This window comes from Oncorhynchus kisutch, linkage group LG13 (genome assembly GCF_002021735.2).
Source record: "Oncorhynchus kisutch isolate 150728-3 linkage group LG13, Okis_V2, whole genome shotgun sequence".
In the NCBI taxonomy this organism is placed as follows: Eukaryota; Metazoa; Chordata; class Actinopteri; order Salmoniformes; family Salmonidae; genus Oncorhynchus; species Oncorhynchus kisutch.
In genome coordinates, this window is record NC_034186.2 from 63,472,889 (window position 1) to 63,499,285 (window position 26,397).

Below are 26,397 nucleotides of genomic sequence, written 5' to 3' on the forward strand. Positions count from 1 at the left end.
TATTATGCTTGTATAGATGTCAACCCCAATACATGTTCATGTCATCATCACCAATCAACTGCATTACAGTTAAAAGCGACTTTGACTTCTACCACTGACTGTATGCTAGCTATGCTACCGGCTTATACGAACAAGAGTTAGCACATAGAAGTCACTTCTTCTAAGTCTGAAAGGGACTACTTCTAAATGTTATGCAGCGAAAACAGTCAAATATATCAAAATTAGACTTTAGTAACCACATTGTAGGCCTGTTAATATACATCCATCATGACGTATTTGACGAATATCCACTTTGTTAGATCATATCTGTTGAATGTGCGCTAATCCAGCATCATTCTTCTACACCCCACGGTCTGTGTTCCCTTGACCTTTTAACCGCATATACTGTGATGCAATCCTTTCCATAGAAATGTAGAATCTTCATTAAAATGATAATAAGTGATGTGGCTCATGCAATATAATATATTTTTTAATTTCAGTTGAGTTAAATCAACAAATCACAGCATATTTTGAGGGGTACACTTCCTGCTTTTACTTCCTGCTTTTCTCCAATGGGTACACTTGCAATGGCCGCCAGTCCACCCATTTACCACAATTGACTTGAATGGGGACGCCCGTTCTATGAATTATATTTCTATGGTGGGTGACTTGTCTTGGCAAGCATGAAGTATCTCCAGGACAAAGAGTTATTTTGTGGGTATAGACTGAGTGATGAGTTGAAGCTCTATGGACAGACTTGAGCAGTAAAAAACACACTCTTACCATCTGTTCCACCTGTTTCCTCAGCTGTTTGTACTCCTTAGAGCTTTGATTATTGAGTGACTCAGTGTAAATCTGGTTGGTGATTCTGACGCATAAGTAGTATGCGGACAGCGTAGCTGGGGTGGTCTTGTCACTGCTGCTGGGGGTTGCCCTCCGTAAACGGGAAACAGGCACAACGTCAGCAAAGAAAAGGAGTGCTGTACAGGAGAATGGGAAACAAGCCGAAATTCAGAAATGAGCAGAAATACTGTTGCACAGCCATCTAATAAATGACTGCCATTACCCTTAGAGACTGACTGATTGAAGTGCCAATTACAGCCAATAAAGGATGCCTTGTACCGTGGAAATGATTATCTGTAAACAGACACTTTGAGTTGAAAGGGGGGTCACCATCTGTGATCTCAATCACTGCAATAATGCATTATTTAGACAAATTTATTCCAAAACAAAGTTTGCAAATGTGTTTTCTCAGTGCGGGAAATAAGTTGTTTTGTCTTATCCCAGGGTTTTGTCTTATCCCAATATTTGATTGAGTGGGGTCGATTGTAAATCCATAATACTATTCTGCATAGCCCTGAAGACATTTTATACATTAAGACAGATTGACAGATTATGATAGATGTTTTGCTAAGATTTTAAAAATATTCTCAGTGTGGGTTTTAACTCCAGTATATTGGCATCACTTGAGGCACCTGAGGAAGCAACTTAAAGTAAAAAAATAAAAATATGTTTTTAATTGGCCAAAATGTCATCAAGAAGGCTCCAGAGCAGCCGGGGACAAGAGAATCATGAGAAAGTGGTATTCTGGTTGTGTGCTGATAAGGTTTGACTCTCCGTAAACCACAAAGTATGATTTACAGGTAACTGACAAAATAAAAGAAACACCAACATAAAGTGTCTTAATTGGGTGTTGGGCCACCACGAGCCAGAACAAGTGTAGGTGTTTAAGAATGTAGGTTACAGTACAACACAGTCCAATGCTTCCCATGCAACAGTGGTTCCCAACCTTTTTCGGTTACTGTTTCACCAACAGAATTTTGCTCTACCCGGAGTACCCCTGAAGTACACCCTCATGTGCATTTTACCAGTAGGCCTATGGTCTCATGAGTCTTCTCAAGTACCCTCTGTGGATAGGCCGAGTACCTCCAGGGGTCTTAGTACCCCTGGTTGGGAATCTCTGCCCTACAATAGAAGTCTTTAAAGAAATGTAATGTGTAAATGTGTTATAGGCTACATATTTTTGTATAATCAACACATTAAGATGCATGGAAGAATAGATAGATAGATAGATAGATAGATAGATAGATAGATAGATAGATAGATAGATAGATAGATAGATAGATAGATAGATAGATAGATAGATAGATAGATAGATAGATAGATAGATAGATAGATAGATAGATAGATAGATAGATAGATAGATAGATAGATAGATAGATAGATAGATAGATAGATAGATAGATAGATAGATACGTTTTCTGCCATACCTGAAACAGCCAAAGTAAGAATTATCCCAAATTTGATTGGTCTTTTCTCCATGATGTATCATACAGGTAGACTAACGTTTTTAAAAGAAAAGCCAAATACACACAGTGGACGTTGGGAATTAACCTGGTTGCTTACTTGATGAGAAACAATTTCTGTCTGAAAGAAACTGTTATTTTATCATCCAGATAATTGTGCAGGTAGGACAGGTGTATGGCGCGGGGCGGACCCTAGAATATGAGTGTGCGCGTTGGAAGAGAACGTAAATATAGACATTCGTGGTGTATGACGCCAACCAGTGGCCAGAAGGATTTGCTATCGGAGTATCAGTTTCACCTTGATGCTGTAAACCTTTGAGAAACAAGTCACAAAAAAGGCATGAGGCAAAATCAACAGCCTGACACAGCCACTATTTAGTCAACTAAGGGAAACTACTCTCAAATTCATAAATGGAGCAATGGCAAGGACTGACAGCCAATGAGGTCGACATGATGTTTGCAAAGACTAAAATAACAACAAAAACATAAACCACCCTTTGATTTTGATAAACGATAGGATTAGTCTTGTACTAAAAGTTGTACTAAAATCGTGTATATCTTTCCAGAATAAATGGTTGTGTATCATTCATTGAAATTGATATTGAACAACAGGAAACCCTTACAAAAAATATTTCCGTTTTGAAACTGCAGTCGACTGTGGTATTTTGGACACAGTGATTGCAGAATATCTACACAGCAAAATTACTGCAGTAAAAATTGGGTTTTATTTTGGACCTAGTATTTGCAGCATACTACACTCTAACTGCAGTCTGACTCCAATCTTTTTTTGTAAGGAAGATTGTGCACGTCATTCACAATTTCCCTCATCCGTATGTGGAACCCTTGTCTTCTACTCGGAAAACTGATGACAGCGGTATCTGAATTAAGGACATGCAGTGGTTAGATTACTTACTGTTTTATTTTTCCCTAAAATTCGCCCTCTCTCTCTCGCGCACACCCTCTCTCCTATAGATGGGACATATATAAAGGTAAGGGGACAAGATGTGACGTAGTTGGGGACATGTAGGCTACAATTTTGTGTACTGGGATGTCAGGGTATCGAAAAATTGAGGACAGGGAGGTGATTTATAATACTAACACTATCAAGTGGATTAGCCTTCTTTGTACTTCTTGGCACATTCGCCACCACGTTGTTCTGCCACCCTATTTCACAACATTGATGTAAAAAGTGTAATCCCGCTTGCAATCCTGAGGCTTTGAAAGTATATTACAACTGTTAACTGTTTTCACTTGTGTGAAGGAAATTCCATTGATTTAAAATAAAATAAAAGTGTCTGTTTTTATGATACCCCAGGCTGTAGAACAGCGACATTATTCATGCATCGCTTTGAAGCACATTTTAAGCCATGTGATGACTTGAGTCAGTGCTGCTCTGTTGTCTGCAATGATGGAGGAGTGGTGTGAGTTCGTGACCTATTTCGGTACATAGATATTCCGCACTCTTTGGCAATCTCAGCAGTTTGGCACTTGATATGTGTGCTAGAACACCTCACCCTAAAGATGTGTTCAAGTTGGATGCAGGTGACATTTCTCCTTGCACACTTGATTGTTGGTAAGATTATTGAAATGCACAACATCTACTATTGTTGTATATAACTGTACATTAAATATCAAGTTGCAGATGATTTAGTCTCTATAGTCAGACTTTTAACTATGTGTATGCTCTCCCACAGCAGGAGCAGTGGTATACCAGTACCCAGGGTCACTAACAGTGGCAGAGGGTACCAATGTGACGTTTCACTGTGACATCAGTGAAATGGGAGGGGAATGCTCTTATATCGTATGGGTGCAAGTGGGACCTATGAGAAAGCTCACACTCTGGCCTCAAAAAACCTACAGTGTCCACACCAACACGGCCTGCCTCCTGAACATCATCAATGCCAACAGGACAAGTGTGGGCATCTTCTACTGTGCCCTGCTTAATGGTGCCATGCTGAACATGGGCAATGGGAGTGTGCTGGAAGTCTCTGGTAAGATCAGATGCTTCTCCATGGTTTATATTAGCATTCATATTTTCTAGTCCTGGGAGGTATACATTTGGTAGTTATGCCATGTCATGTAATGTCCTCTGTCTTTCAGACCCTATCACCTCTGAAGCTACTCTGGAGGTCCTGGTGCCTGTGGACTGGCAGGAGGCCCCCTCATCCCCAGTCCCACTCCTGTGCCTGGTGTCTGGACTAGATCCCAGTCAGGCCAGGGTGTACTGGGAGGTGGAGGGGAAGGTTCAGTCCTCAGAGCGTTTACCTGAGGTTCAGTCAGAGAAGCCAGCCACTGTCAGAGTCCAGCTCTCTGTACCTGGCCATACCTGGGCTGAAGGTGAAGAGATCACCTGTGTTATGGAGAGCACCAGTGGGGTGAAGATGAACAAGACAGTCAGCAGGATGGGTAAGAGAGATCGCCCCAGGGCTATGGGTTGCATTAGTTTAGAATGTCTCTCTGTATAAGTTTAAACGGATGTAGAACTCTTATGTGTCAAAATAAATTGTGTATTTTTAGGAATGGAGAGGTCCAGACAGGGAATGTTTCTGGCCATCTCTTTGGGCGGCATGTGTATCCTTCTTTCTATTGTGGTGATTGTCATCACCTTGTATGTCTGCAGACTGAAACACGACCCTCGTAAGTACTGTTTGATTAGTTATTCATGATTGATGACTTTTCTACATCTATAGCAGCAGTATATTATATAGGCTATCAATAGTATCTTTAACATATTGTATCATAATATTTCCAAAGGAAAGAAAAGATTTCAAGCCTATGAGCACAACCAGGACGGAGCACAGGTAAAATAACTTTTTTAAATAAATGTTTGTGTATTATACTATTCTTAGTATTATTTTTGTGAGATTTTACTATTACTACCTGTTCTACTATTACAATTTGTAATGATGATGATGATGGTGTTTTCTTGTCATTCAGGGTCTGACTGAAGTGCAATATGCCAGTTTAAAGTTTGGAGCTGGTCGTGGGAGACCCTTACCTACAGCCGCAGCTAAAAACAGACAATATAAGTAGGCTAAAGCTGCCCTAGTAAGACCTTACATGTGAATTAAATGTTCTACAAAAACATAAAATAAGTGCTTTTTCATTCAGGGTCATCGGTTTGTCAAAATGCTCCTGTGCTTTCTTGCTTATGTTTTCTGACCTACTTATTTGAGTCAATGATGTAAGGATTTTTGCCTTTAGAATTAGGAACTTATTTAGTCAGATTGTGTTGTCATTTTACAAGCTTTTGTGATTAAAAATCATTTGTCTTGTTGAAATAATAGCCAAATGTAAATTACATTTAAGACAAGTTTAATTTATGGAGTGAACTAATTTCTCTAGTTATATGCTGATGAGATTTTTGTGATAATAGTCAGCAATAAAAATGAGTCACAGATGGAATCTTTTTCATCTCCAACATAAATAGCACATCCTGTTTGTTTCACATAATGCTCAGCATGTTCAACAGCACAGCTCCATTTGATGGTAAGCATTTTTGTCCAAATGCTCTGCCTCTTAGTATTTCAAAATATCTCACAAGTTAGGTGCGTTCTATAACTTAAATGATGGAGCATCTTTCATCTCTGTGAGGTTGCAACACAAACCCACAGATTTACATCATTTTAGCAGACACTCTTACCCAAACACAGATGGTGTTTGACCTTAAGCTATTTGAAAGTGGAAATAATTGATGTATTATCTATTTATTTATTTAACCTTTATTAACTAGGCAAGTCAGTTAAGAACAAATTCTTATTTACGATTACAGCCTAGGAACAGTGGGTTAATTGCCTTGTTCAGGGGCAGAAGGACAGATTGTCAGCTTGGGGATTTGATCTAGCAACCTTTCGGTTACTGGCCCGACGCTCTAACCACTAGGCGACCTGTCGCCCCAATCTATACAGTATTCATATTCTGTATTATTAGTTTATGGTTCCCATACACACTGGCTGTAAATCAATAATTTTATTGTAGGCTGTGCCAGTTTCCTTCACTTGACATATCGTTATGTTGCAGACACTGTCCACCAGAAGGTAGTAAAGAGGTATAACTTAGTTTCTGTTTAAATGCTCCCTGAGTAAGCAGAGGCCATTCAACCCTCCAGGTGCCATAGCAGTCCATAAACCAGAAACCTGGACATTTTGACTGCCATTGTAAAACATTGGAGTTTTAGAAACTGACCAGTATATAGACTGCTCTAAAATACTTTATCTAAGTCCCCCTTTTCTCTTCAAAAGATCAACCAGCTGCTTTCACGTGAGACTTTCTTAAAGTAATTGATGTCAGATTGAGGGGTATGCAGTTGTGCTATCTATAAAATAAGTGTTGACACTGAGCATATTTGTAGACTGTGTAATTCCAGAAACATCAACATTGCAAGATAATCAGTGTATAGGATCATGGGAGGAAAATTGAGGGGAATTGGGGAGAGGGGTTAACATTTCTCAATGTGTGCAGGGACTAGATGTGGAACCATTGTAAGGAAGGAAGGAATGGTGATTTTTGGCTCCTGCCCCCTTCCCCCCGTCTTGATAGGAATGCGTGAACTCCTTTCCTCCTGCTCAGTTTGATGATGTCATGGCTTGTGCATGTCTCTTTGGCACGGGCTCTGCCAGCTGCTGAACTGAGTTTGTTGCAAAACAGACACAGCATTATTTCCATGTTTAAGAGCTCCGTCGGGGTGGGTTAAAACATTGCCTTTAGGTGGATCATTCTTCCCTGTCTTCTCCTTCTATCAATGCTTACATTGTAGGTAGACCTGTTGACATTAATCTTTAGTGAGTGAAAGAAAGTAAAAGAGAAGCATTTGATATAGATATTATACAGTAGTTTCATTCATATTTTATATTCTGCCCTATGGATAGACAGGTTGAGTTCAAAGTTCTTGTTACAGTACCACTCTTAAGAACATATAGAGGTATGAATTATCCCTTGCGTGAGTTTTTCATTTTCCACAGATATCAAAAGTACAAAAGCCTCTTTAACTGTTAAAGTGAAATATTCCAGCATTAATCTTCCTCAAACACATATTAAAAAGCCATGTATTGGTTTAGAAGAAAAAATAAACTATCCTTATTCAGAACATCTGCTAAATCTATTCTGACATAGACACTGGAAACATTTTCCAGGTCAAAGTCCTGCTCCAAATATTTGGAAAAGACAGTCCGGAGAGTTTACCACAAGTTTGTTGGACCAATTTGACCACTGTTTCTAGAATAATTACAACATTCTGATAAATATTACACCACAAAAACATAGGGGGAGCACATATGTTTAATTATATTTCTAATGGCAAATGTTGTTTAAAGTTCCATTGTAATAGATAGAATATTGTTAATCATACATAATTTCGATATCAAAGGAGTCTATCAATGGGCCGGGGTGGCTAGTTTCAAAAACGTCTAGACAGAACGTTCTTGAAGTCTGGAGTCCGACAATAAATGTAAACGTTGTCAGTGGCAACGAGAGGTATCACTTCCGAGTGAAAGATCGTTCAATTATTTCAAGATGGCTGTCCCCTCGCAGATGGCAACCTCTGAGCTGTACTGCTGGGAAGGCGACTGGGGTTTACCGTCTGTCGACACTGAGTGTTTAATTGTATTGGTAAGATATCTATTATGATGTAATTCCAGAAACATCAACATTGCAAGATAGCACAGCTTGGCTGCCTTCATATTCAGTTGCAAGCTAATGTCAATGCTCATGACGTTGGCTTGGACATCACATCCCTCACTGACATGGCTATCTATTAGTTGTCTAGCTATTTGTAATATAAACATTTCACCGTAACTAACGGTAAGGGTATTTACATGATAGTTAACGTTATATGGGCTGCTACTATGTAATTACACTACAAGGTGAACATTGTTACGTTAGTATCTACGGCTGGCTATCTGGCTAACTTTTGCCCCTTTCAGACACTTTTTAAAAATTGTCTGAAAGGTTATCAATTGTCGCTATCGACCCGTTACTATAGCGGCGTCCAATGTAAGAAAAGGTTATTAGCTAACGTAGCTAGTTAACGGCAGCTAACTACCAACAACAGCAGCATGCACTGGCACTTTGCAAATAAATCTCACAAGAATGTAGATAATCGATAGATAGTAGATAAACTAGTAGATAAACTAAATCAATGAAAACAAGGTGTAGGTAAACAGCTGTAAGTACAGTAAACCTTCACTCTGCCTGCCTGTGTGTGTGTCTCAGTGAAGGCTCCTCAGATGAGGACGGGGAGGACCATTCTACTCAGTGAATTTCAGAAAAATACAAATAGTGAAGCATATATAAAGTGATCCTTTTTAGATGATAAAACTATACTAGAAATATATTCAAGTCACCAAATGACTGATTTAAAACAGTGTTTTGCAATGAAGTTCTACAGTAGCCTTAACGGCACCCTATAGGGTAGCACCATGGGGTGGGCAGAGGACAGCTATTTTCCATCCTCCTTTGTGTGCATTGACTTCAATTTAAACCTTGGAGGCTCATGGTTCTCACTCACTTTCATAGACTTACACAGTAATTATAATGACTTCCGGAGGATGTTCTCCAACCTATCAGACCTCTTGCAGCATGAACTGACATGTTGTCCATCCAATCAAAGGATCAGATAATTAATCTAGTACCGTAAGCATACGCTACAGCTAGCTAGCACTGCAGTGTATAAAGTTTGGTGAGTAGTTGACCCAGAGAGAAAGATAACAGTTTTGAAAAAATGTATTTATAAAAAAATTAAGGGGAAGTAGCAGAGTGAGCGAGGGTGAGCTAAGCTATATTTTTTGTTAGTTTACCTTTCACTTACTTAGCTAGCTAGCTAATGCAGCTAATTTAGCCTACTAAACAACCTGACTCAAACAGAGAGGAATGCTATTTTTATGTTAGCTAGCTAGCTAGCTAAGGAGATCCTAGTCAAGGTAAGCTTTCGGTTGTATTAATTTATTGCCACTGGAGCCCGTCGGTGTAACTGCTAAACTGCTTGCTGTTCACTGGACTGTGTGATTGTACACATGGATTGGATTGTGGGTTTACTCATATGTTAGTTCTAGTAGCTATGTTGACTATGACGTTAACTGATATGGTGACAACGATGTAGGCTGTGTAGCGGTTATCGTAAGCGATTATCGTATGACGGTTTGGCATGTAGAGTTTTTTTTTTCTGGTCACAGACAGATGTATGAAGGGAAAAGGAGAGAGGAGGAGACCGTGTAGATGCGAAAATGATTTATTCAATGAGCATTGTGATGATGCTGTATGGGGCTGCTATGAAAGTGAACTTTGTGTGCGGGAGATCAGGGGTGTATTCATTCCACCGATTTCTGTTGCAAAATGTTTCTTAAACGGAATGAAACGGGGATGGACCTACCGGAATTTGTCAAATAGAAACTGTTTGGACTAATGATTTAAACCCCAGATCAGCTAGATACAGGCAAGATTGTTCCAGGCGGTATTGAATGTGTCACTGTCTGTCACCTCGAGTACTCCAATTTGTCTCTCAGCCTGTGCACCTACATTATACACTTTCATTTGTAGTCTAGGTTGTAGCAACGATGGGTATAGGGCACATTTTTGTATAATGTAGAAGCCTAAACCTATCAATGTTACATTGAGCTGGGTGAATGGAATGGTAATGACAGTCATCCAATATGCTGTAATAGAAATGGCCATGCTCATAAAAAATATTAAAAAGTCCTCCCTAATCCTAAACTGCACCGACCACCACTGGTGTGAGTGTTTTTGGTTTTACTATCCTTGTGGGGACATTTTGTCAGTCCACACAAGGAAAATGGCTATTTTAATCTTAGTGGTTAGGGTTACAATTAGGGTTTGGGGTTAAGGTTAGGGAAAATAGGATTTTGAATGGCAATCAATTGTTTACAAAGGAAAGGATCTAGTCAGTTGTACATCTGAATGCATTCAACTGACCCCACAAGGAGAGTAGAACAAATGTGTGTGTGTGTGTGTGTGTGTGTGTGTGTGTGTGTGTTGCCATACAATATTCTGCAACACAGCTATAATAATAGGCCTAGATTCAGAAACAATGGCATTAAAGCAACTAGCTACATGTTGTGACACCCAAAGAATCCTAATAATTATTAGACTGGACTGGACTGGACTGGACAGTTTATGACCTGTCATCTTGTAGGCTATCCCTAACTACTGGTGCCAAATGTTTGAACGTGACTGATTACCAATCATGAATTATGAACATTACAATCATAATCCATTATTTATTTTTTGTTTTCCTTTATTTAACTAGGCAAGTCAGTTAAGAACAAATTCTTATTTTCAATGAAGGCCTAGGAACAGTGGGTTAACTGCCTGTTCAGGGGCAGAACGACAGATTTGTACCTTGTCAGCTTGGGGGTTTGAACTTGCAACCTTCCGGTTACTATTCCAACGCTCTAAAAACTAGGCTACCCTGCCGCCCCGGCAACATAGGAATGCAGCATAGCCTAACATATGATTAACCACACAGATCATGCAGGTGTTCGGCTACCCTCCCAAAGTTATAGCCCTAAAGTTGACAAATGAGGAGGAAGTAATGAAGGAATCTGTGCAATCTTGGAAGACATCTGGATCGAAGATAAGGCTATTCTTAAGACTATTGTCTGGTGCCCTTTGTCTTACATGCACCACTCTATACACAGCTTTTAGGGGATCTGGCTTTATTAGCTAACTCCAAGCCTCTTGCTACAATGCAGCAGAGGCAATTGTAACTGGCTTTAGCTCCCCCCTCAGTTTCTTACAGGAAATTCCAGGTATGTCCATCATGGTACCCATGTTTACAGTCGTGGCCAGAGAATGACACAAATATTAATTTCCACAAAATGTGCTGCTTCAATGTCTTTAGAATAGAGGTCGACCAATTATGATTTTTCAACGCCGATACCGATTAATGGAGGACCAAAAAAGCCAATACCGATTAATCGGCCAATTTTTTGTTATTTATTTGTAATAATGACAATTATAACAATACTGAATGAACACTTATTTTAACTTAATATAATACATCAGTTAAATCAATGTAGCCTCAAGTAATTCATGAAACATGTTCAATTTGGTTTAAATAATGCAAAAACAAAGTGTTGGAGAAGAAAGTAAAAGTGCGATATGTGCTATGTAAGAAAGCTATCATTTCCGTTCCTTGCTCAGAACATGAGAACATATGAAAGCTGGTGGTTCCTTTTAACATTAGTCTTTAATATTTCCAGGTAAGAAGTTTTAGGTTGTAGTTATTATAGGAATTATAGGACTATTTCCCTTTATACCATTTGTATTTCATTAACCTTTGACTATTAGATGTTCTTATAGGCACTTTAGTATTGCCAGTGTAACAGTATAGCTTCCGTCCCTCTCCTCGCTCCTCCCTGGGCTCGAACCAGCAACAGCCACCATCGAAGCAGTGTTACCCATGCAGAGCAAGGGAAACAACCACCCCAAGGTTCAGAGCGAGTGATGTTTGAAACGCTAGTAGCGCGCGCTAACTAGCTAGCCATTTCACTTCGGTTACACCAGCCTCATCTCGGGGGTTGATAGGCTTGAAGTCATAAACGGCGCAATGCTTGACGCACAACAAAGAGCTGCTGGCAAAACGCACTAAAGTGCTGTTTGAATGAATGTTTTCGCACCTGCTTCTGCCTACCACCGCTCAGTCAGATGCTTGTATGCTCAGTCAGATTATATGCAACACAGGACACGCTAGATAATATCTAGTAATATCATCAACCATGTGTAGTTAACTAGTGATTATGATTTATTGTTTTTTATAAGATAAGTTTAATGCTAGTTTGCAATTTACCTTGGCTTACTGCATTTGCGTAATAGGCAGTCAGTCTCCTTGTGGAGTGCAACGAGAGAGAGGCAGATCGTTATTGCGTTGTACTAGTTAACTGTAAGGTTGCAAGATTAGTTCCCCGAGCTGACACGGTGAAAATCTGTCGTTCTGCCCCTGAACGAGGCAGTTAACCCACCGTTCCTAGGCCGTCATTGAAAATAAGAATGACACGCCTAGTTAAATAAAGTTGTTGTTTTTTTTATCGGCAAATCGGCGCCCAAAAATACAGATTTCCGATTGTTATGAAAACTTGAAATCGGCCCTAATTAATCGGACATTCCGAGTCAATATTTGCAGTTGATCCGTCCTTTTCAAGACCTCTGCAATCCACCCTGGCATGCTGTCAATTAACTTCTGGGCCACATCCTAACTGATGGCAGCCCATTCTTGCATAATAAATGTTTGGAGTTTGTCAGAATTTGTGGGTTTTTGTTTGTCCACCCGCCTCTTGAGAATTGACCACAAGTTCTCAATGGGATTAAGGTCTGGGGAGTTTCCTGGCCATGGACCCAAAATATCAATGTTTTGTTCCCCGAGCCACCTAGTTATCACTTTTGCCTTATAGCAAGGTTCTCCATCATGCTGGAAAAGGCATTGTTTGTCACCAAACTGTTCCTGGATGGTTGGGAGAAGTTGCTCTCGGAGGATGTGTTGGTACCATTCTTTATTCATGGCTGTGTTCATGACAATTGTGAGTGAGCCCACTCCTTTGTCTGAGAAGCAACCGCACACATGAATGGTCTCAGGATGCTTTACTGTTGGCATGACACAGGACTGATGGTAGCGCTCACCTTGTCTTCTCTGGACAAGCTTTTTTCAGTTCCTTTGCATGGCAAAGAGGGACTTTGCAATTAATTACAATTCATATGATCACTCTTCATAACATTCTGGAGTATATGCAAATTGACATCATCCAAACTGCAGACTTTGTGAAAATGTATATTTGTGTCATTCTCAACTTTTGGCCACGACTGTACAAACCCCAAAGATTGTGTTGTGTGTATCTGACTGTAAGCAGTGTTTTTGATTTAGCTGAACATTCCTCCAATGTAAAACCTAATAATGTTCCATTTGGTGTTCTCTTAATACAAGGCCACCCAAAACATCTAATGTATTTCTGTAAACCACAATATTTCCATTGTGCATGTTCAGTTAAATGACTGATGTGTTCACAAGCCACATATGACATCTTATATTACCTTGCAGGCTTGATTAAACCAGATTTAAGCATCATAAACTACATTTTCCTCCCTGGCAAATTTTCAGACATTAAACCATTTTTTTTAATGTGTGTATTTTGGACCCACCTCTTACTGGAGGGAACAAGATGTCAAATGTGGTTCTGGAAAGTGACTTTCCTCCCCTGATACTTTTTTGGTGGTTGGAAAATGCACATCTTGCTTGCTTTTAGTTTTGTCTCTCAGTGTGGTCTCTGAAACCACAAAGTGGCTACTGAACTGGAGCCATGTTAGTGACACATCATACTCTTGGACAAACTCTTGTCTGGAAATTAGCAATTTCATTCAGAGTTTTCCAGGATGCCCCCCGGGTTTTCAGCTGGGTAGATTTATGTCTGGTGATGTGTCACATTCACAGACCTCATTCTTTCCATTAGTGAACTGGCAAAATGTCACTGCATTTAGGCTAGAGGTCTGTACATTCCACCTATTAGGAAATTGCAAAAGTGAATAAGAGAACCTTCCAAATTTTTCTTAAAAGATGTTAACTTAAAAAAAATGGCAGCATTAGCATCTACTTGATGGTTACCGCGTACGTTATTGCCAATGGCTAGTTATTATCATAGTGAGCATAGTTAATTAGAACATCATGTAAGATATTCATGTTTAGTTAGTAACAGACTGATCCTGAGACTCAGATTTTTCACTTTGAAATATAGGTCAAACAAAAACAATGATTGCAAAGTAAAACAAGCCATACAACTCTATGCATAGGGTCTACTTTTAACGATACAAAAACACATTCGCTTGAAGAACAGTGCAGATGCAAAGTTTGGCATACATTGAAAAATCTGAATCTCAGCATCACTCTTACTGTGAAATTGCCCTTAGCCTAACCCTAGTCTAGTGATACCCTTCCACTGGTAGTCTCTTATTTGTAAAAAATTCAGTAGTAGCCTACCATGTCTTTCTACTACAGGCAAGTGGCATTCATACATATCTAGAAGAGGAGTCTCTCTTTACATTCCTCAGATGAGAAGTGTGTTGCTCTGTTTTATTAAGCAATGATGGAAAAAAATGATTGGCTGTGCAGTGTAGGCTAGCACTCAATTACGTGCACCTGTTTGTAGTCTCTGGACTACAAGGATGGTGGGGTCTGAATACTTATGTCAGTTTTTTATATTTTATTATATGCATTTGCAAACATTTTTAAAGACCTGTATTCACTTTGTCATTATTGGGCATTGTGTGTAGATTTATTTAATACACTTTAGAATAAGGCTGTAATGTAACAAAATGTGGAAAAAGTGGGGTCTGAATACTTTCCTGAATGCACTGTATAGTATATACACTGAGTGTACAAAACATAAAAAATGCCTATTGCGTTTCAGCCCTTTTGCCCTCAGAACAATCTCAATTTGTCGGGGCATGAACTACAAGGTGTCGAAAGTGTTCCACAGGGATGCTGGCACATGTTGACTCCAATGCTTCCTACAGTTGTCAAGTTGGCTGGATGTCCTTTAGGTTGGGGACCATTCTTGATACATTGGAAACTGTTGTGTGAAAAACCCAGCAGCGTTGCAGTTCATGACACTCTCAAACCGGTGAGCCTGGCACCTACTACCATACCCCATTCATACCCCAAAATCTTTTGTCTTGCCTATTCACTCTCTGAATGGCACACATACACAATTCATGTCTCAAGGCTTAAAAATCATTATTTCACTTATCCCCTTCACTGACTTAAATTGAATTTAACAGGTGACATCAATAAGGGATCGTAGCTTTCACCTGGATTCACCTGGTCAGTCTGTCATGGAAAGAGCAGGTGTTCCTTATGTTTTGTGTGTGTGTGTTATGGTATGCACTATGCACAATAATTCCTTCAAGATAGGCCTTCACCTAGGCTACATATCTGCATAGGCCTACCAATATATGAGTTATGTCTTTTAGACCTGTAGGGTAGGTATAAATATATGAATTTTATTTTCAGTCTAGCTAGTCTTCGGGTTTACAACCAAAGATAAAAAGTTGAGGAGGAATTTCCTAATAAAGTCGTAGACATGATGTCAGCCTTTGATGTGTTTAATGACATTTTGGTTGGGTGACTTTGGCCAACTTCAGCTTTTCTCCAATCCTCTCTCTTAACTTTCACTGGCTATTCCATTATTGAAGATCTAGTTCTGCCTTGAATGAGTTTTTCTTTCAATCTGAAGTGATATCTGTCCTTCACAGTGGAGCACCAGGCCCAATGTTGTTTTTATTGTTGTACATTGTACAATCTAAATAAGCCACGGTTCACTTAATACATATGTCTGCTTGTGATATGATCAGTTTGTCATTATTGGTGGCAGACCCTAAATTACATGATTATATTTAATCTCTGAGGAAAAATGTATTGAATGACTGAATCTAAATGATTTTATGTGTTATCGGTTTTGATGATTATAGGGTACATTAAAGCATTAAGGCCATTCTTAATGCCTTGGGGCCAGCTGACAGTGGGTTTGTAAGTACTTGCAGACACTGTTGAAGGAATGACCTCTTCCTTTCCATGAGATTACATCCTGTCACACCTGTCTGCAAGCACAGTCAGGTCGATCTGTTCAAATCTGCCGAACCACATTTATAGGAATGTCATTTTATGTATGGCTATCTATCAGCCAGATACAATCATAAATGTTGCTGTGCGCATTTGCCTTGTCAATCTATAGTGCAATGTGTCTTTAGGCTAATTTGTATCAAGTCTGCTGCAATACAACAATTGCTTTGAGATCCATTGAAAGGCATAATAATGCAGTCGATTACTGTATGCTTATTTCTTTCTGGAATATGATTTTCCTTGTGAGTGCAGGACACAGTAAGTTGAAATGAAGGACCATTCCATGAATGGTGACCTGGGCCCAGATCGACACAACCTTAAGAAGAAATTTCTTCTTAACTGCCATTTTTTTCCATAACTAGATTTGTGAAGAAAGTCAAGAAAAGTTGCTATTCCTCAAAAATGTTATTGGAAATGTTCTTTCTCTATTTATTATGTTTCTTCCTTAAGCAAAAAGTTAAGAAGAAATTAGATTCTTGAAAATAAAGTTATTGGATTTGTCCTTAATTCCAAGATAGCTAAACCCTTGTCCTAAACTATGGGCAGTCGGAGAATAAGCTCTTGAAAGCGATTGAACATGTTTAATGCACTCACAAACTTCATCTATTTATTTTAAACCCAAGAACATGTTTTTGTAACAGTAATCTCAGTACGAATTATGCTAACATGATTGCCATTGATAGATTGCTAAATTGGTTGCATAGCAACAAACATCTTAAGAAGATTCATAAGAAGATATTTGAGAAGTTTGTAAGAAAATCATAAAATCTTAAGATATTGTTGAGGAATTGCACTTACGAACTATTTTATGAACTTTAAAAAAAAAAGGAGTGTAAGGAGTGTTTTGTGAATCTGGGCCCTGATCTTAGTTTGAGAATGTAGGCTATGTTTAGACACCTATTCTGTTTCTATTAGGCCTATTGAAGTTTCTCCTACGCAAGCCTTTTTACTCTGGTTTTGTACTGCTTTCCTTCTACTTTTTCAATCTCCTTATAGGCTACTCAGGAACAGTTTGTTCCATCACAACTGGCTCAGCTACCTGCCACTACCTTCCCTTGTCTACGCATACTGCATGCTCCAGGACTCTTTCAGGCAGGGCAGGCTCCACATCCTTTCTTCCCTAATCTCCATCTGAACAGTCTAATGCAAGAAATGCCCCTCTCCCATTGATAAAAATCAGTATTATGTAACCTACATTGTTACATGTGTTTATGTCCGTCCACAGTGATTTGGGACAGGTTTTTACAAATAATTAATTTGCTATTTTTGCACCTGCGCAGTTTTTTTTCTTATTTCTTCCTCCATCCTTTTCAGAAGGCTCAATGTCTCATTCCTAGTGTCAACCTTTAATTTCATCCTTTTTGTTGTTTTGGGTGTTTTATTTTTGGGGCTCCCGAGTGGGGCAGCGGTCTAAGACACTGCATCTCAGTGCTAGAGGCGCACTACAGACCCTGGTTCGATTCCAGGCTGTATCACAACCGGACGTAATTGGGACTCCCATAGGGCGGCGCAGCGTCGCCCGGGTTAGGGTTTGGCCCGGGTAGGCCAGACTTTGCTGTGGTGCTAAAGGTTATGGTGTCTAGAGTTATGCAGCCTATCCCACAATCATCTTGTTTATATGCTTGCTGTTTGTTTTTACATGTTGTGTATTGGGTCCTAAGGGTCTGCCTTAATTGAGGTGTTCATGCCTCCCTCCCCCTCCCTTTGTCAGTGCAATTATTTTGGGCCCAGCTTGGATGCTTCCTGGATGCTTTTTTTTTATTGTACAAAGCTGTGGAAACTAAGGTATGTCTGGCTCAACATGTTTTAGCTAAGCGTTAATCTGTTAATCATCTCCCTTCAGGCTTATGCAAAGTTTGCAGGCGCACCCCTCAAACTTCACAAGATCGGCAACCCCTGGAGAAGTCCCACTGGTAAGATGTCTTGTCTTTAGTTTTTAGGTCCTTTTTTATATTGTTTTGTCTCAACTCGAGAAACATGGCTGCATTAATTTATTTCAGAACTAGGCATATTCTCCTATAATCAAAGGGAACACAGGGAGACTAAGAAATGGAATGAAAGGAAAATGTGCTCTCTATAAAATAGAGATAGCTCCTTCGTTTCACTTTGTTCTTGTTTGTTATTCCTTTCTCTTTTACTACATTATTTCTCCATCTGTATAGTATGTTTTTCTTGATTCTTACTTTCCAGACTTAATGTCTTCCCTCTCTTCACCAATGGCTCTCCTCTGCCTTTTCACTCTCTTCTTCATCTTCGTCTTTATGATGCATTTTTCTCCTTTGCTAGGCTCCCTGCCTGCCCTGAAGACCAGCGAGAATGGGAGCCTGTCTCGGCCCAGTGACATCATCATCCACCTCAGGAAACAGGTGACAGAGAGACCGCCTGCTCATGTACAGCACAGTCCTCCGCTTTGTCTGAAAGAGCTGCTCCATGCTCTGTTCCACACTTGCTTAAAGTGAATTATGATCCAATTTCCCATTGAAAAAAGCAATGTCTCCTATGATCCTTCCTCCCATCCCCCAAGCTCAATTAAATGCACACTTCAGCTAATGCCCAGATGGAACCCATTATCCAAGATACTAACTGCCCCCTGACTGGTAGGTGGGTTGTGAGCTACTGCAGTAGGGATGTTAGAAACCACAATGCAAAGCAGATTGATAAGTGCTGTTGTGGTGTCAATGTGAGCGAACAGGGAGGAAACCCTGGTGAGATCATCCCAAAGGATTAGACAGTAAAGGGGTAAGGATGGTGTGTTTTCCAGGCAAACCTCCCAAAGTCAGTCAAAAACAGCTTATTTTACCCTCCAGAGCAAGGGATGGAGAGGGAGGTAGAGATAGAATCTCTCTAAGATTTCCAGTCATGTTGAGTTCTTGTTGACCCCAGCATGCACCATTTCAGACTGACTGCCCTGCAGTCATGAGGTTAGATGGAAAACACTTGACCCAGAACACCTAGACTGCCAGGAGTCCCATAAAGGCCTCCACATAGAAGTAGCTTTTCAATTTTTTTCAATGGGTTTCTGGAGAACATGGAAAGTGCTAATGGTGTAATCGAGCCAAGGGGGTTCATGGTATTGTTCCAGAAGGGCTTTAAAAACTATTTAGAATACCTGATAACAGCAAGACTGGTTTAAGATGTTGTGGTCCATGAATCCTGTCGGAGATGTTCGTGAAAGGTGATGAAACGCCTGAAGTGTGTTGTGATATGAACCTATCTTTCAGAAATACAATGCCGACTTCGACCTGTCTGCCAAAGAGGGAGCAGACACTCTGGCCTTCATCTCACTCCTGGAGGAAAAACTGATGCCAGCTCTGGTGAGGATCACAGTTACTCAGAGAGAACAAGACAGACAGGGAGGGGGCTGAAGGGAGTGATAGAGAGTGTGTGGATAGAATGAGTGACGAGGTTGTAGAAGACATTTCTTCAAGAATGCGATGACATGGAAGATGTCACTAGTTGTGCACTACTGACTGGGTTGTGCCACATCACTCCGATTATGGCAAAATGTTATTATAATTTTGTCATTTTATTTTGTCACATAACCGCTAACTGTGTTTTTGTCCTACTTAATCTCGCTTCTCTCTGTCTCACTAGAAAGATTGTAGGTAATTATACCTGGTGCTTCATTGTGTCCTATAAAGAAATACCTCAAACATTCTTTCCTGTGCCAGCAGAACCATGTCAACATAGAACAACCTGTGGCTTCCTGCAGCACTTTGAAGTGGGATAAACAGCCACTGTGCTCTCAATGCCAAAATGTTTAGCTCAACTGCTGTATTTTGTGTCTGTTTGAAAAATCTGAATATCCTAAGGATTCTAGTTCATAGTGACTACTATGTCATTACCTCTAGCTTGTGGAAGCCCTTTTGCATCTCTTTCACACTTTTGTGCTTCTCTCTCTTTCTGGTCTAGGTCTATACTCGGTGGATTGACCCTAAGAACTATGTGGAGGTGACTCGGCGTTGGCACGCGGAGCACGCCCCATTCCCCCTGAACTTCTTCCTGCCCGGCAGCATTCAGCGCCAGCAGCTCCAGAGGCTGAGGCTGGTCAGGGGAGACGAAGAGTTGACAGCAGGGGAGGAGGTGGAGAAGGAGGTGAGTTGAGGGGGAGATGGAGGAGGTAGGGTAGGGTAGGGTAGGTACACCCAAAGGCAATTGTTGTTTTAATAGTCTTTCTAAAGAAAATGTTATTATGGGGCCCTTTGCAATCAGTCTAGTATGGGGGGAGCATACTGTATTGGTACCATATCATTTATATTGTTTATACAGAGTTCTTAATGTAAAAAAAATTATACTGTGGTGATTCTTTTTTAAATGGTATGAAGGAAAAACCTTAGATACATATATTGTTGAGAAAGCATCACTCTGTAAAAATGGCACCTGATACAAAAACATGCAGTCATGCATTGAGGAAGAAATCCATGCTGAAACACCTGTGAACAGTAAAAAGCAACAAACCATTTTTTAAATGAAAAAAGAGGTTCAAGACTATTTCCTGAGTGCCAACCACATGTTTTGGTTTTGAGTTCTTGTCTTGTACAACACACATTTTAAATATACCACTGCTGTTAGCAAGTTAGATTACTACTTTTCATTAAAAACACCTAAAAATGGCCATAAAATTCCAGGTGTGTGAATTGGGATAGGTTATCAACAAACAAAAAAATAATGTGTGAATAGGGCCATTGGGGGTGTTACGCTGTGATTAAACCATGTGCTGAGAGAGGTGTGAACATTGGACTTGCCTCCGTAGCTGAGCTGATGCGTGCTTCAGAGATCATTGCTCCTCCCTGTGATGACGTAATGGTTTATAGGCTTGCCATGAGAACTCGACTTGTTTCCCAAAGCGCTGGTCCAGGGCAAAGCTTATCTACATACAGGCTCAGGTCCAGGGTACCTCTTATCAGTCTTGTAATGGTTAAAGATCTGAATATGGATGCGGAAAGCTGACCCTAGACCAGTGTTTTGGTATAACCTCTTGCAGAAGTTAATTTAAGCAATAAGACAGGGGGGTGTGGTATATGGCCAATATACCACGGCTATGGGCTGTTCTTATCAGTGGCGGTTCAAGCTTGTATGGCTCCCTGGGTGACCCCCCCCCCCCTCCCCCTTCAGCACCATTCTGCACTAACTGTGATTTTTATTCAGACATTTGGAACAACAAATAAATAATCATTACATTTAACAACGATATAAATATATATACAAAAATAAGACTCTTAAATATCAAAAAGAAGTAACAAAGACAAATGGAAACAAATTATAGTATATAAATACAAATAAAAAAGAGAATTCAATTATTACACTATTACCTTATTCCTAACAAAAAACACACAAATAAAACTAGAATAAGGGCGCCCACTCCGATTAGGTTAATTGACCCACGGTCCCACACGGTGACATGATATCATTGACGTGATGTGCAAATGAGGGATAGAAAACCGATCGCGCAAATGTCACCATTCTGAATACTTTTTTTTTTTTTTGTGCGGGCGCCCCATGCCCCCGGCAAGATGCCTGGGCAGCTGCCCATTACGCTTCTGCCTAAATCCGCCACTGGTTCTTATGCACGACGCTACGCGGAGTGCCTGGACACAGCCCTTAGCAGTGGTATATTGGCCATATAGCACAAACCCCGAGGTGCCTTATTGCTATTATAAACTGGTTACCAACGTCATTAGAGCAGTAAAAATAAATGTTTTGTCATACCTGTGGTATACGGTCTCATATACCACAGCTGTCAGCCAATCAGGTGTTTTTACGCTACTGCTACTCTCTGTTTATCATATATGCTTAGTCACTTTAACTATACACTTACAGTGGGGAGAACAAGTATTTGATACACTGCCGATTTTGCAATTATTAGAATCTCACCTTGTGGGGCATCAATGATCATGAGGAAGGTGAGGGATCAGCCCAGAACTACACAACAGGACCTGGTCAATGACCTGAAGAGAGCTGGGACCACAGTCTCAAAGAAAACCATTAGTAACACACTACACCGTCATGGATTAAAATCCTGCAGCGCACGCAAAGTCCCCCTGCTCAAGCCAGTGCATGTCCAGGCCCGTCTGAAGTTTGCCAATGACCATCTGGATGACCCAGAGGAGGAATGGGAGAAGGTCATGTGGTCTGATGAGACCAAAATAGAGCTTTTTGGTCTAAACTCCACTCACTGTGTTTGGAGGAAGAAGAAGGATGGGTACAACCCCAAGAAAACCATTCCAACTGTGAAACATGGAGGTGGGAACATTCTTTGGGGATGCTTTTCTGCAAAGGGGACAGGACGACTGCACCGTATTGAGGGGAGGATGGATGGGGCCATGTATCGCTAGATCTTGGCCAACAACCTCCTTCCCTCAGTAAGAGCATTGAAGATGGGTCGTGGCTGGGTCTTCCAGCATGACAACGACCCGAAACACACAGCCAGGGCAACTAAGGAGTGGCTCCGTAAGAAGCATCTCAAGGTCCTGGAGTGGCCTAGCCAGTCTCCAGACCTGAACCCAATAGAAAATCTTTGGAGGGAGCTGAAAGTCCGTATTGCCCAGCGACAGCCCCGAAACCTGAAGGATCTGGAGATGGTCTGTATGGAGGAGTGGGCCAAAATCCCTGCTGCAGTGTCTGCAAATCTGGTCAAGAACTACAGGAAACGTATGATCTCTGTAATTGCAAACAAAGGTTTCTGTACCAAATATTAAGTTCTGCTTTTCTGATGTATCAAATACTTATGTCATGCAATGAAATGCAAATTAATTACTTAAAAATCATACAATGTGATTTTCTGGAATTTTGTTTTAGATTCCGTCTCACAGTTGAAGTGTACCTATGATAAAAATTACAGACCTCTACATGCTTTGTAAGTAGGAAAACCTGCAAAATCAGCAGTTTATCAAATACTTGTTCTCCCCACTGTATGTACATACTACCTCAATTGGGCCGATCAACCAGTGCTCCCGCACATTGGCTAAACGGGCTATCTGCATTGTGTCCCACCACCCACAACCCGCCAACCCCTCTTTTACGCTACTGCTACTCTCTGTTAATCACTTTAACCATATCTACATGTACATACTACCTCAATCAGCCTGACTAACCGGTGTCTGTATGTAGCCTCGCTACTTTTATAGCCTCACTACTGTATATAGCCTGTATTTTTACTGTTGTTTTTATTTCTTTACTTACCTATTGTTCACCTAATACCTTTTTTGCACTATTGGTTAGAGCCTGTAAGTAAGCATTTCACTGTAAGGTCTGCACCTGTTGTATTCGGCACATGTGACAAATAAACTTTGATTTGATCTGAATTCAGGACTCGAACCACCCAGTTTATAATAAGGAATATATCATGATTCAAAATGATGTGAGAATTTGGCCTGAGGTCGGTTTGTCAACACCTTTCTCTCTACAGCTGTACCGCGATGCTATGGAGTGTATGAACCTTATCTCGCAGAGGCTGGGCTCAAACAAGTTCTTCTTTGGAGACTCGTAAGTCCACACAGAGAGGTTCTACCTCGACACTGAACTGGGAATTCAGCACCTCAACTTAATTCACTTGCATGGCATCCATATGTATCTCTAACTACATGACGCTGTTCCCTCCAGACCTTCATCTCTAGATGCTTTCGTCTTTGGCTACTTGGTGCCCATCCTGAAGATGAAACTGCCCAATGGAAGACTCCAGCAGCACCTCAAGTCACTGGACAACCTGAGCCACTTCTGCTCCAACATTCTGGCGCTCTACTTCCCCAGCGAGGGACGAGGTGTGGAACCACATAACATACTGTACATGCAGTATGACATTGTCTTCAATGATATCTATTATATAACTTGCTATTGTTAACTTTGGAATTACATGTCTCACACTTTTTCTTGTTTATCTTTTGTGCAGAAGGTATCAGTCGCAAGGTGTCCTCCCAGCCTGAAGGGGGTGACGCTGACAACGAGCCTGGTAAGAGGCGCAAGCAGCTGCTGTCAGTCCTGGTGGCCCTGGGCGCTATGTTGAGCTACGCCCTCCTCACCGGCATTGTGGCTATTCAACACGTCCAGCAGGAGGCACTAGACCACCGTTCCCCAGGTCTCAGGTCACTCTCCTCCCACGGGGAAGAGGAGGATGGGGAGGAGGAGGGCTGAGGATGGGGAGGAGGAGACGGCCGCAACTCAAAACTGATCTCATGTCTCTATTCCTAATTCTTCGTTGACGCTCCCTCATCAGTCTGGAATGACTGGAAAGGTGTTAACCAATATGGCAGAAACTCCAGTTAGCCTTCTAGACTAGGTGGAACGTTTACTCTACTGCTGATGCCTCAACAATCCCTTCAGATCCTGGAGGAGGAGTCAATAGGAAGAAGGGGCAAGGGGTTGGTGTTTGATTGGGCCAAAGCCGTAGAGTATGATGAAGAGGAGGAGCAGCACTGTGGGAATATACATTAAGATGCTTGTACCAAGAGTGCTTCAATGTCTTACTTGGAGAATGTTTGGATGTTTTCTCTGCTTTATTTTGACTGCCATTGCACGATAATCATAGATCCAAATCATGACGTCGCTTTGCTTTTCTTAATTTCCTGGTGCTTTATCTAATCCAACTGATTATACTTTCGTGTGTAAATTATATTATTGAGGGAACAAATCCCAGGTAGCATTTGTGAAAATTGAAATGTTACTGAATTCTTAGTAGCATTAGCACATTCTTTCTGAACACCTGCCAAGATAACCACAATCTCCACCACAGTAAACAGTGTGTGAGGTCTCTAGATGTTTAATAATAATAATTTCAACAGAGGAAATAAAGGGGTGACTTCTTGGTTTATATCCTTTTCATATTATTGCTTGTCAGGCTGAGAATTGTTTTATAATTTTTCACCTACCATGAATTTGAGGGCCAAGCCTGAAGTTTGGGGCATTTAAATGTTTCCGGGCTGATTTCAAAATCTTGTGGAAATTGCCCTCCCCGGTGCAATTTGTGCTGTAGTGAAGACTGCGCTGGCCCTATTCCTGCATTGCAGCAAGTCAAAGCATCATTCAATACAAGAAACAGCGATGTTCAATAAATCACTTTAATGTTCCTATACATCTGCTCGCTGTGTAAAGGCTTCTCCTGCTTTAGGATGATAGGTTACTGTTGATCTCTTCAGCCATACAGGGTTACATTATTGTCTAATTCAGAGTTGCAAGAAACTCATTGACTTTCTATCTTTCAGCTTCTTAAAGGTAGCCTGTTGGAGATGCATAATTTATGGGATGTAAATTTGTAATGCAATCGTTAGTAGAGTTAACCTTATTCAATCTTGTTTTGATGGCAGAACTAATGTTACACACAGGTTGCCACACAGGTTGCCATACACATTACCCCTAAACTTAACCAATCACATTTATTTCCTAAACGTAATCTAAACCCTGAACCTGCCTGACCTTAACCAATTGGGATTACTTGCCTAAACTTAACCAAACACATTCAAAGCTACAATAAATATATGCCAAAATGAGGATGTGGGGTGTAAAGATGATGGTCCCATATTGAGGGGGAACACCTGTAGCATGAATATATACAGTGGGGCAAAAAAGTATTTAGTCAGCCACCAATTGTTCAAGTTCTCCCACTTAAAAAGATGAGAGAGGTCTGTAATTGTCATCATAGGTACACTTCAACTATGACAGACAAGATGAGAGAAAAAAAATCCAGAAAATCACATTGTAGGATTTTTAATGAATTTATTTGCAAATTATGGTGGAAAATAAGTATTTGGTCACCTACAAACAAGCAAGATTTCTGGCTCTCACAGACCTGTAACTTCTTCTTTAAGAGGCTCCTCTGTCCTCCACTCGTTACCTGTATTAATGGCACCTGTTTGGACTTGTTATCAGTATACAAGACACCTGTCCACAACCTCAAACAGTCGCACTCCAAACTCCACTATGGCCAAGACCAAAGAGCTGTCAAAGGACACCAGTAACAAAATTGTAGACCTGCACCAGGCTGGGAAGACTGAATCTGCAATAGGTAAGCAGCTTGGTTTGAAGAAATCAACTGTGGGAGCGATTATTAAGAAATGGAAGACATACAAGACCACTGATAATCTCCCTTGATCTGGGGCTTCACGCGAGATCTCACCCCGTGGGGTCAAAATGATCACAAGAACGGTGAGCAAAAATCCCAGAACCACACGGGGGGACCTATTGAATGACCTGCAGAGAGCTGGGACCAAAGTAACAAAGCCCACCATCAGTAACCCTCTACACTGCCAGGGACTCAAATCCTGCAGTGCCAGACGTGTCCCCCTGCTTAAGCCAGTACATGTCCAGGCCCGTCTGAAGTTTGCTAGAGAGCATTTGAATGATCCAGAAGAAGATTGGGAGAATGTCATATGGTCAGATGAAACCAAAATATAACTTTTTGGTAAAAACTCAACTCGTCATGTTCGGAGGACAAAGAATGCTGAGTTCCATCCAAAGAACACCATACCTACTGTGAAGCATGGGGGTGGAAACATCATGCGT

The 26,397-nt window shown here is 40.7% G+C and overlaps 2 protein-coding genes across 3 annotated transcripts; both read left to right on the forward strand.

The window, feature by feature from the left end:
* Nucleotides 1-2,933: 2,933 nt before the first annotated feature.
* Nucleotides 2,934-5,712, forward strand: LOC109901450 (uncharacterized). 2 transcript variants are annotated; one of them, XM_020497448.2, is made up of 6 exons: nucleotides 2,934-3,858; nucleotides 3,980-4,276; nucleotides 4,386-4,691; nucleotides 4,803-4,922; nucleotides 5,040-5,086; nucleotides 5,223-5,712. In XM_020497448.2, the coding sequence occupies exons 1-6, from the start codon at nucleotides 3,807-3,809 to the stop codon at nucleotides 5,316-5,318; spliced, it is 918 nt and encodes a 305-aa protein (XP_020353037.1). In that variant the 5' UTR covers nucleotides 2,934-3,806; the 3' UTR covers nucleotides 5,319-5,712. The 2 variants fall into 2 exon arrangements, with proteins under 2 accessions (XP_020353037.1, XP_020353038.1); XM_020497449.2 differs by having other exon boundaries at nucleotides 2,935-3,274.
* A 2,048-nt stretch (nucleotides 5,713-7,760) lies between these two features.
* Nucleotides 7,761-24,970, forward strand: LOC109901932 (metaxin-1). Its single transcript, XM_020497947.2, has 8 exons — nucleotides 7,761-7,892; nucleotides 17,747-17,816; nucleotides 18,190-18,269; nucleotides 19,125-19,217; nucleotides 19,816-19,998; nucleotides 23,312-23,388; nucleotides 23,506-23,663; nucleotides 23,792-24,970. The coding sequence occupies exons 1-8, from the start codon at nucleotides 7,797-7,799 to the stop codon at nucleotides 24,031-24,033; spliced, it is 999 nt and encodes a 332-aa protein (XP_020353536.1). The 5' UTR covers nucleotides 7,761-7,796; the 3' UTR covers nucleotides 24,034-24,970.
* Nucleotides 24,971-26,397: the final 1,427 nt, after the last annotated feature.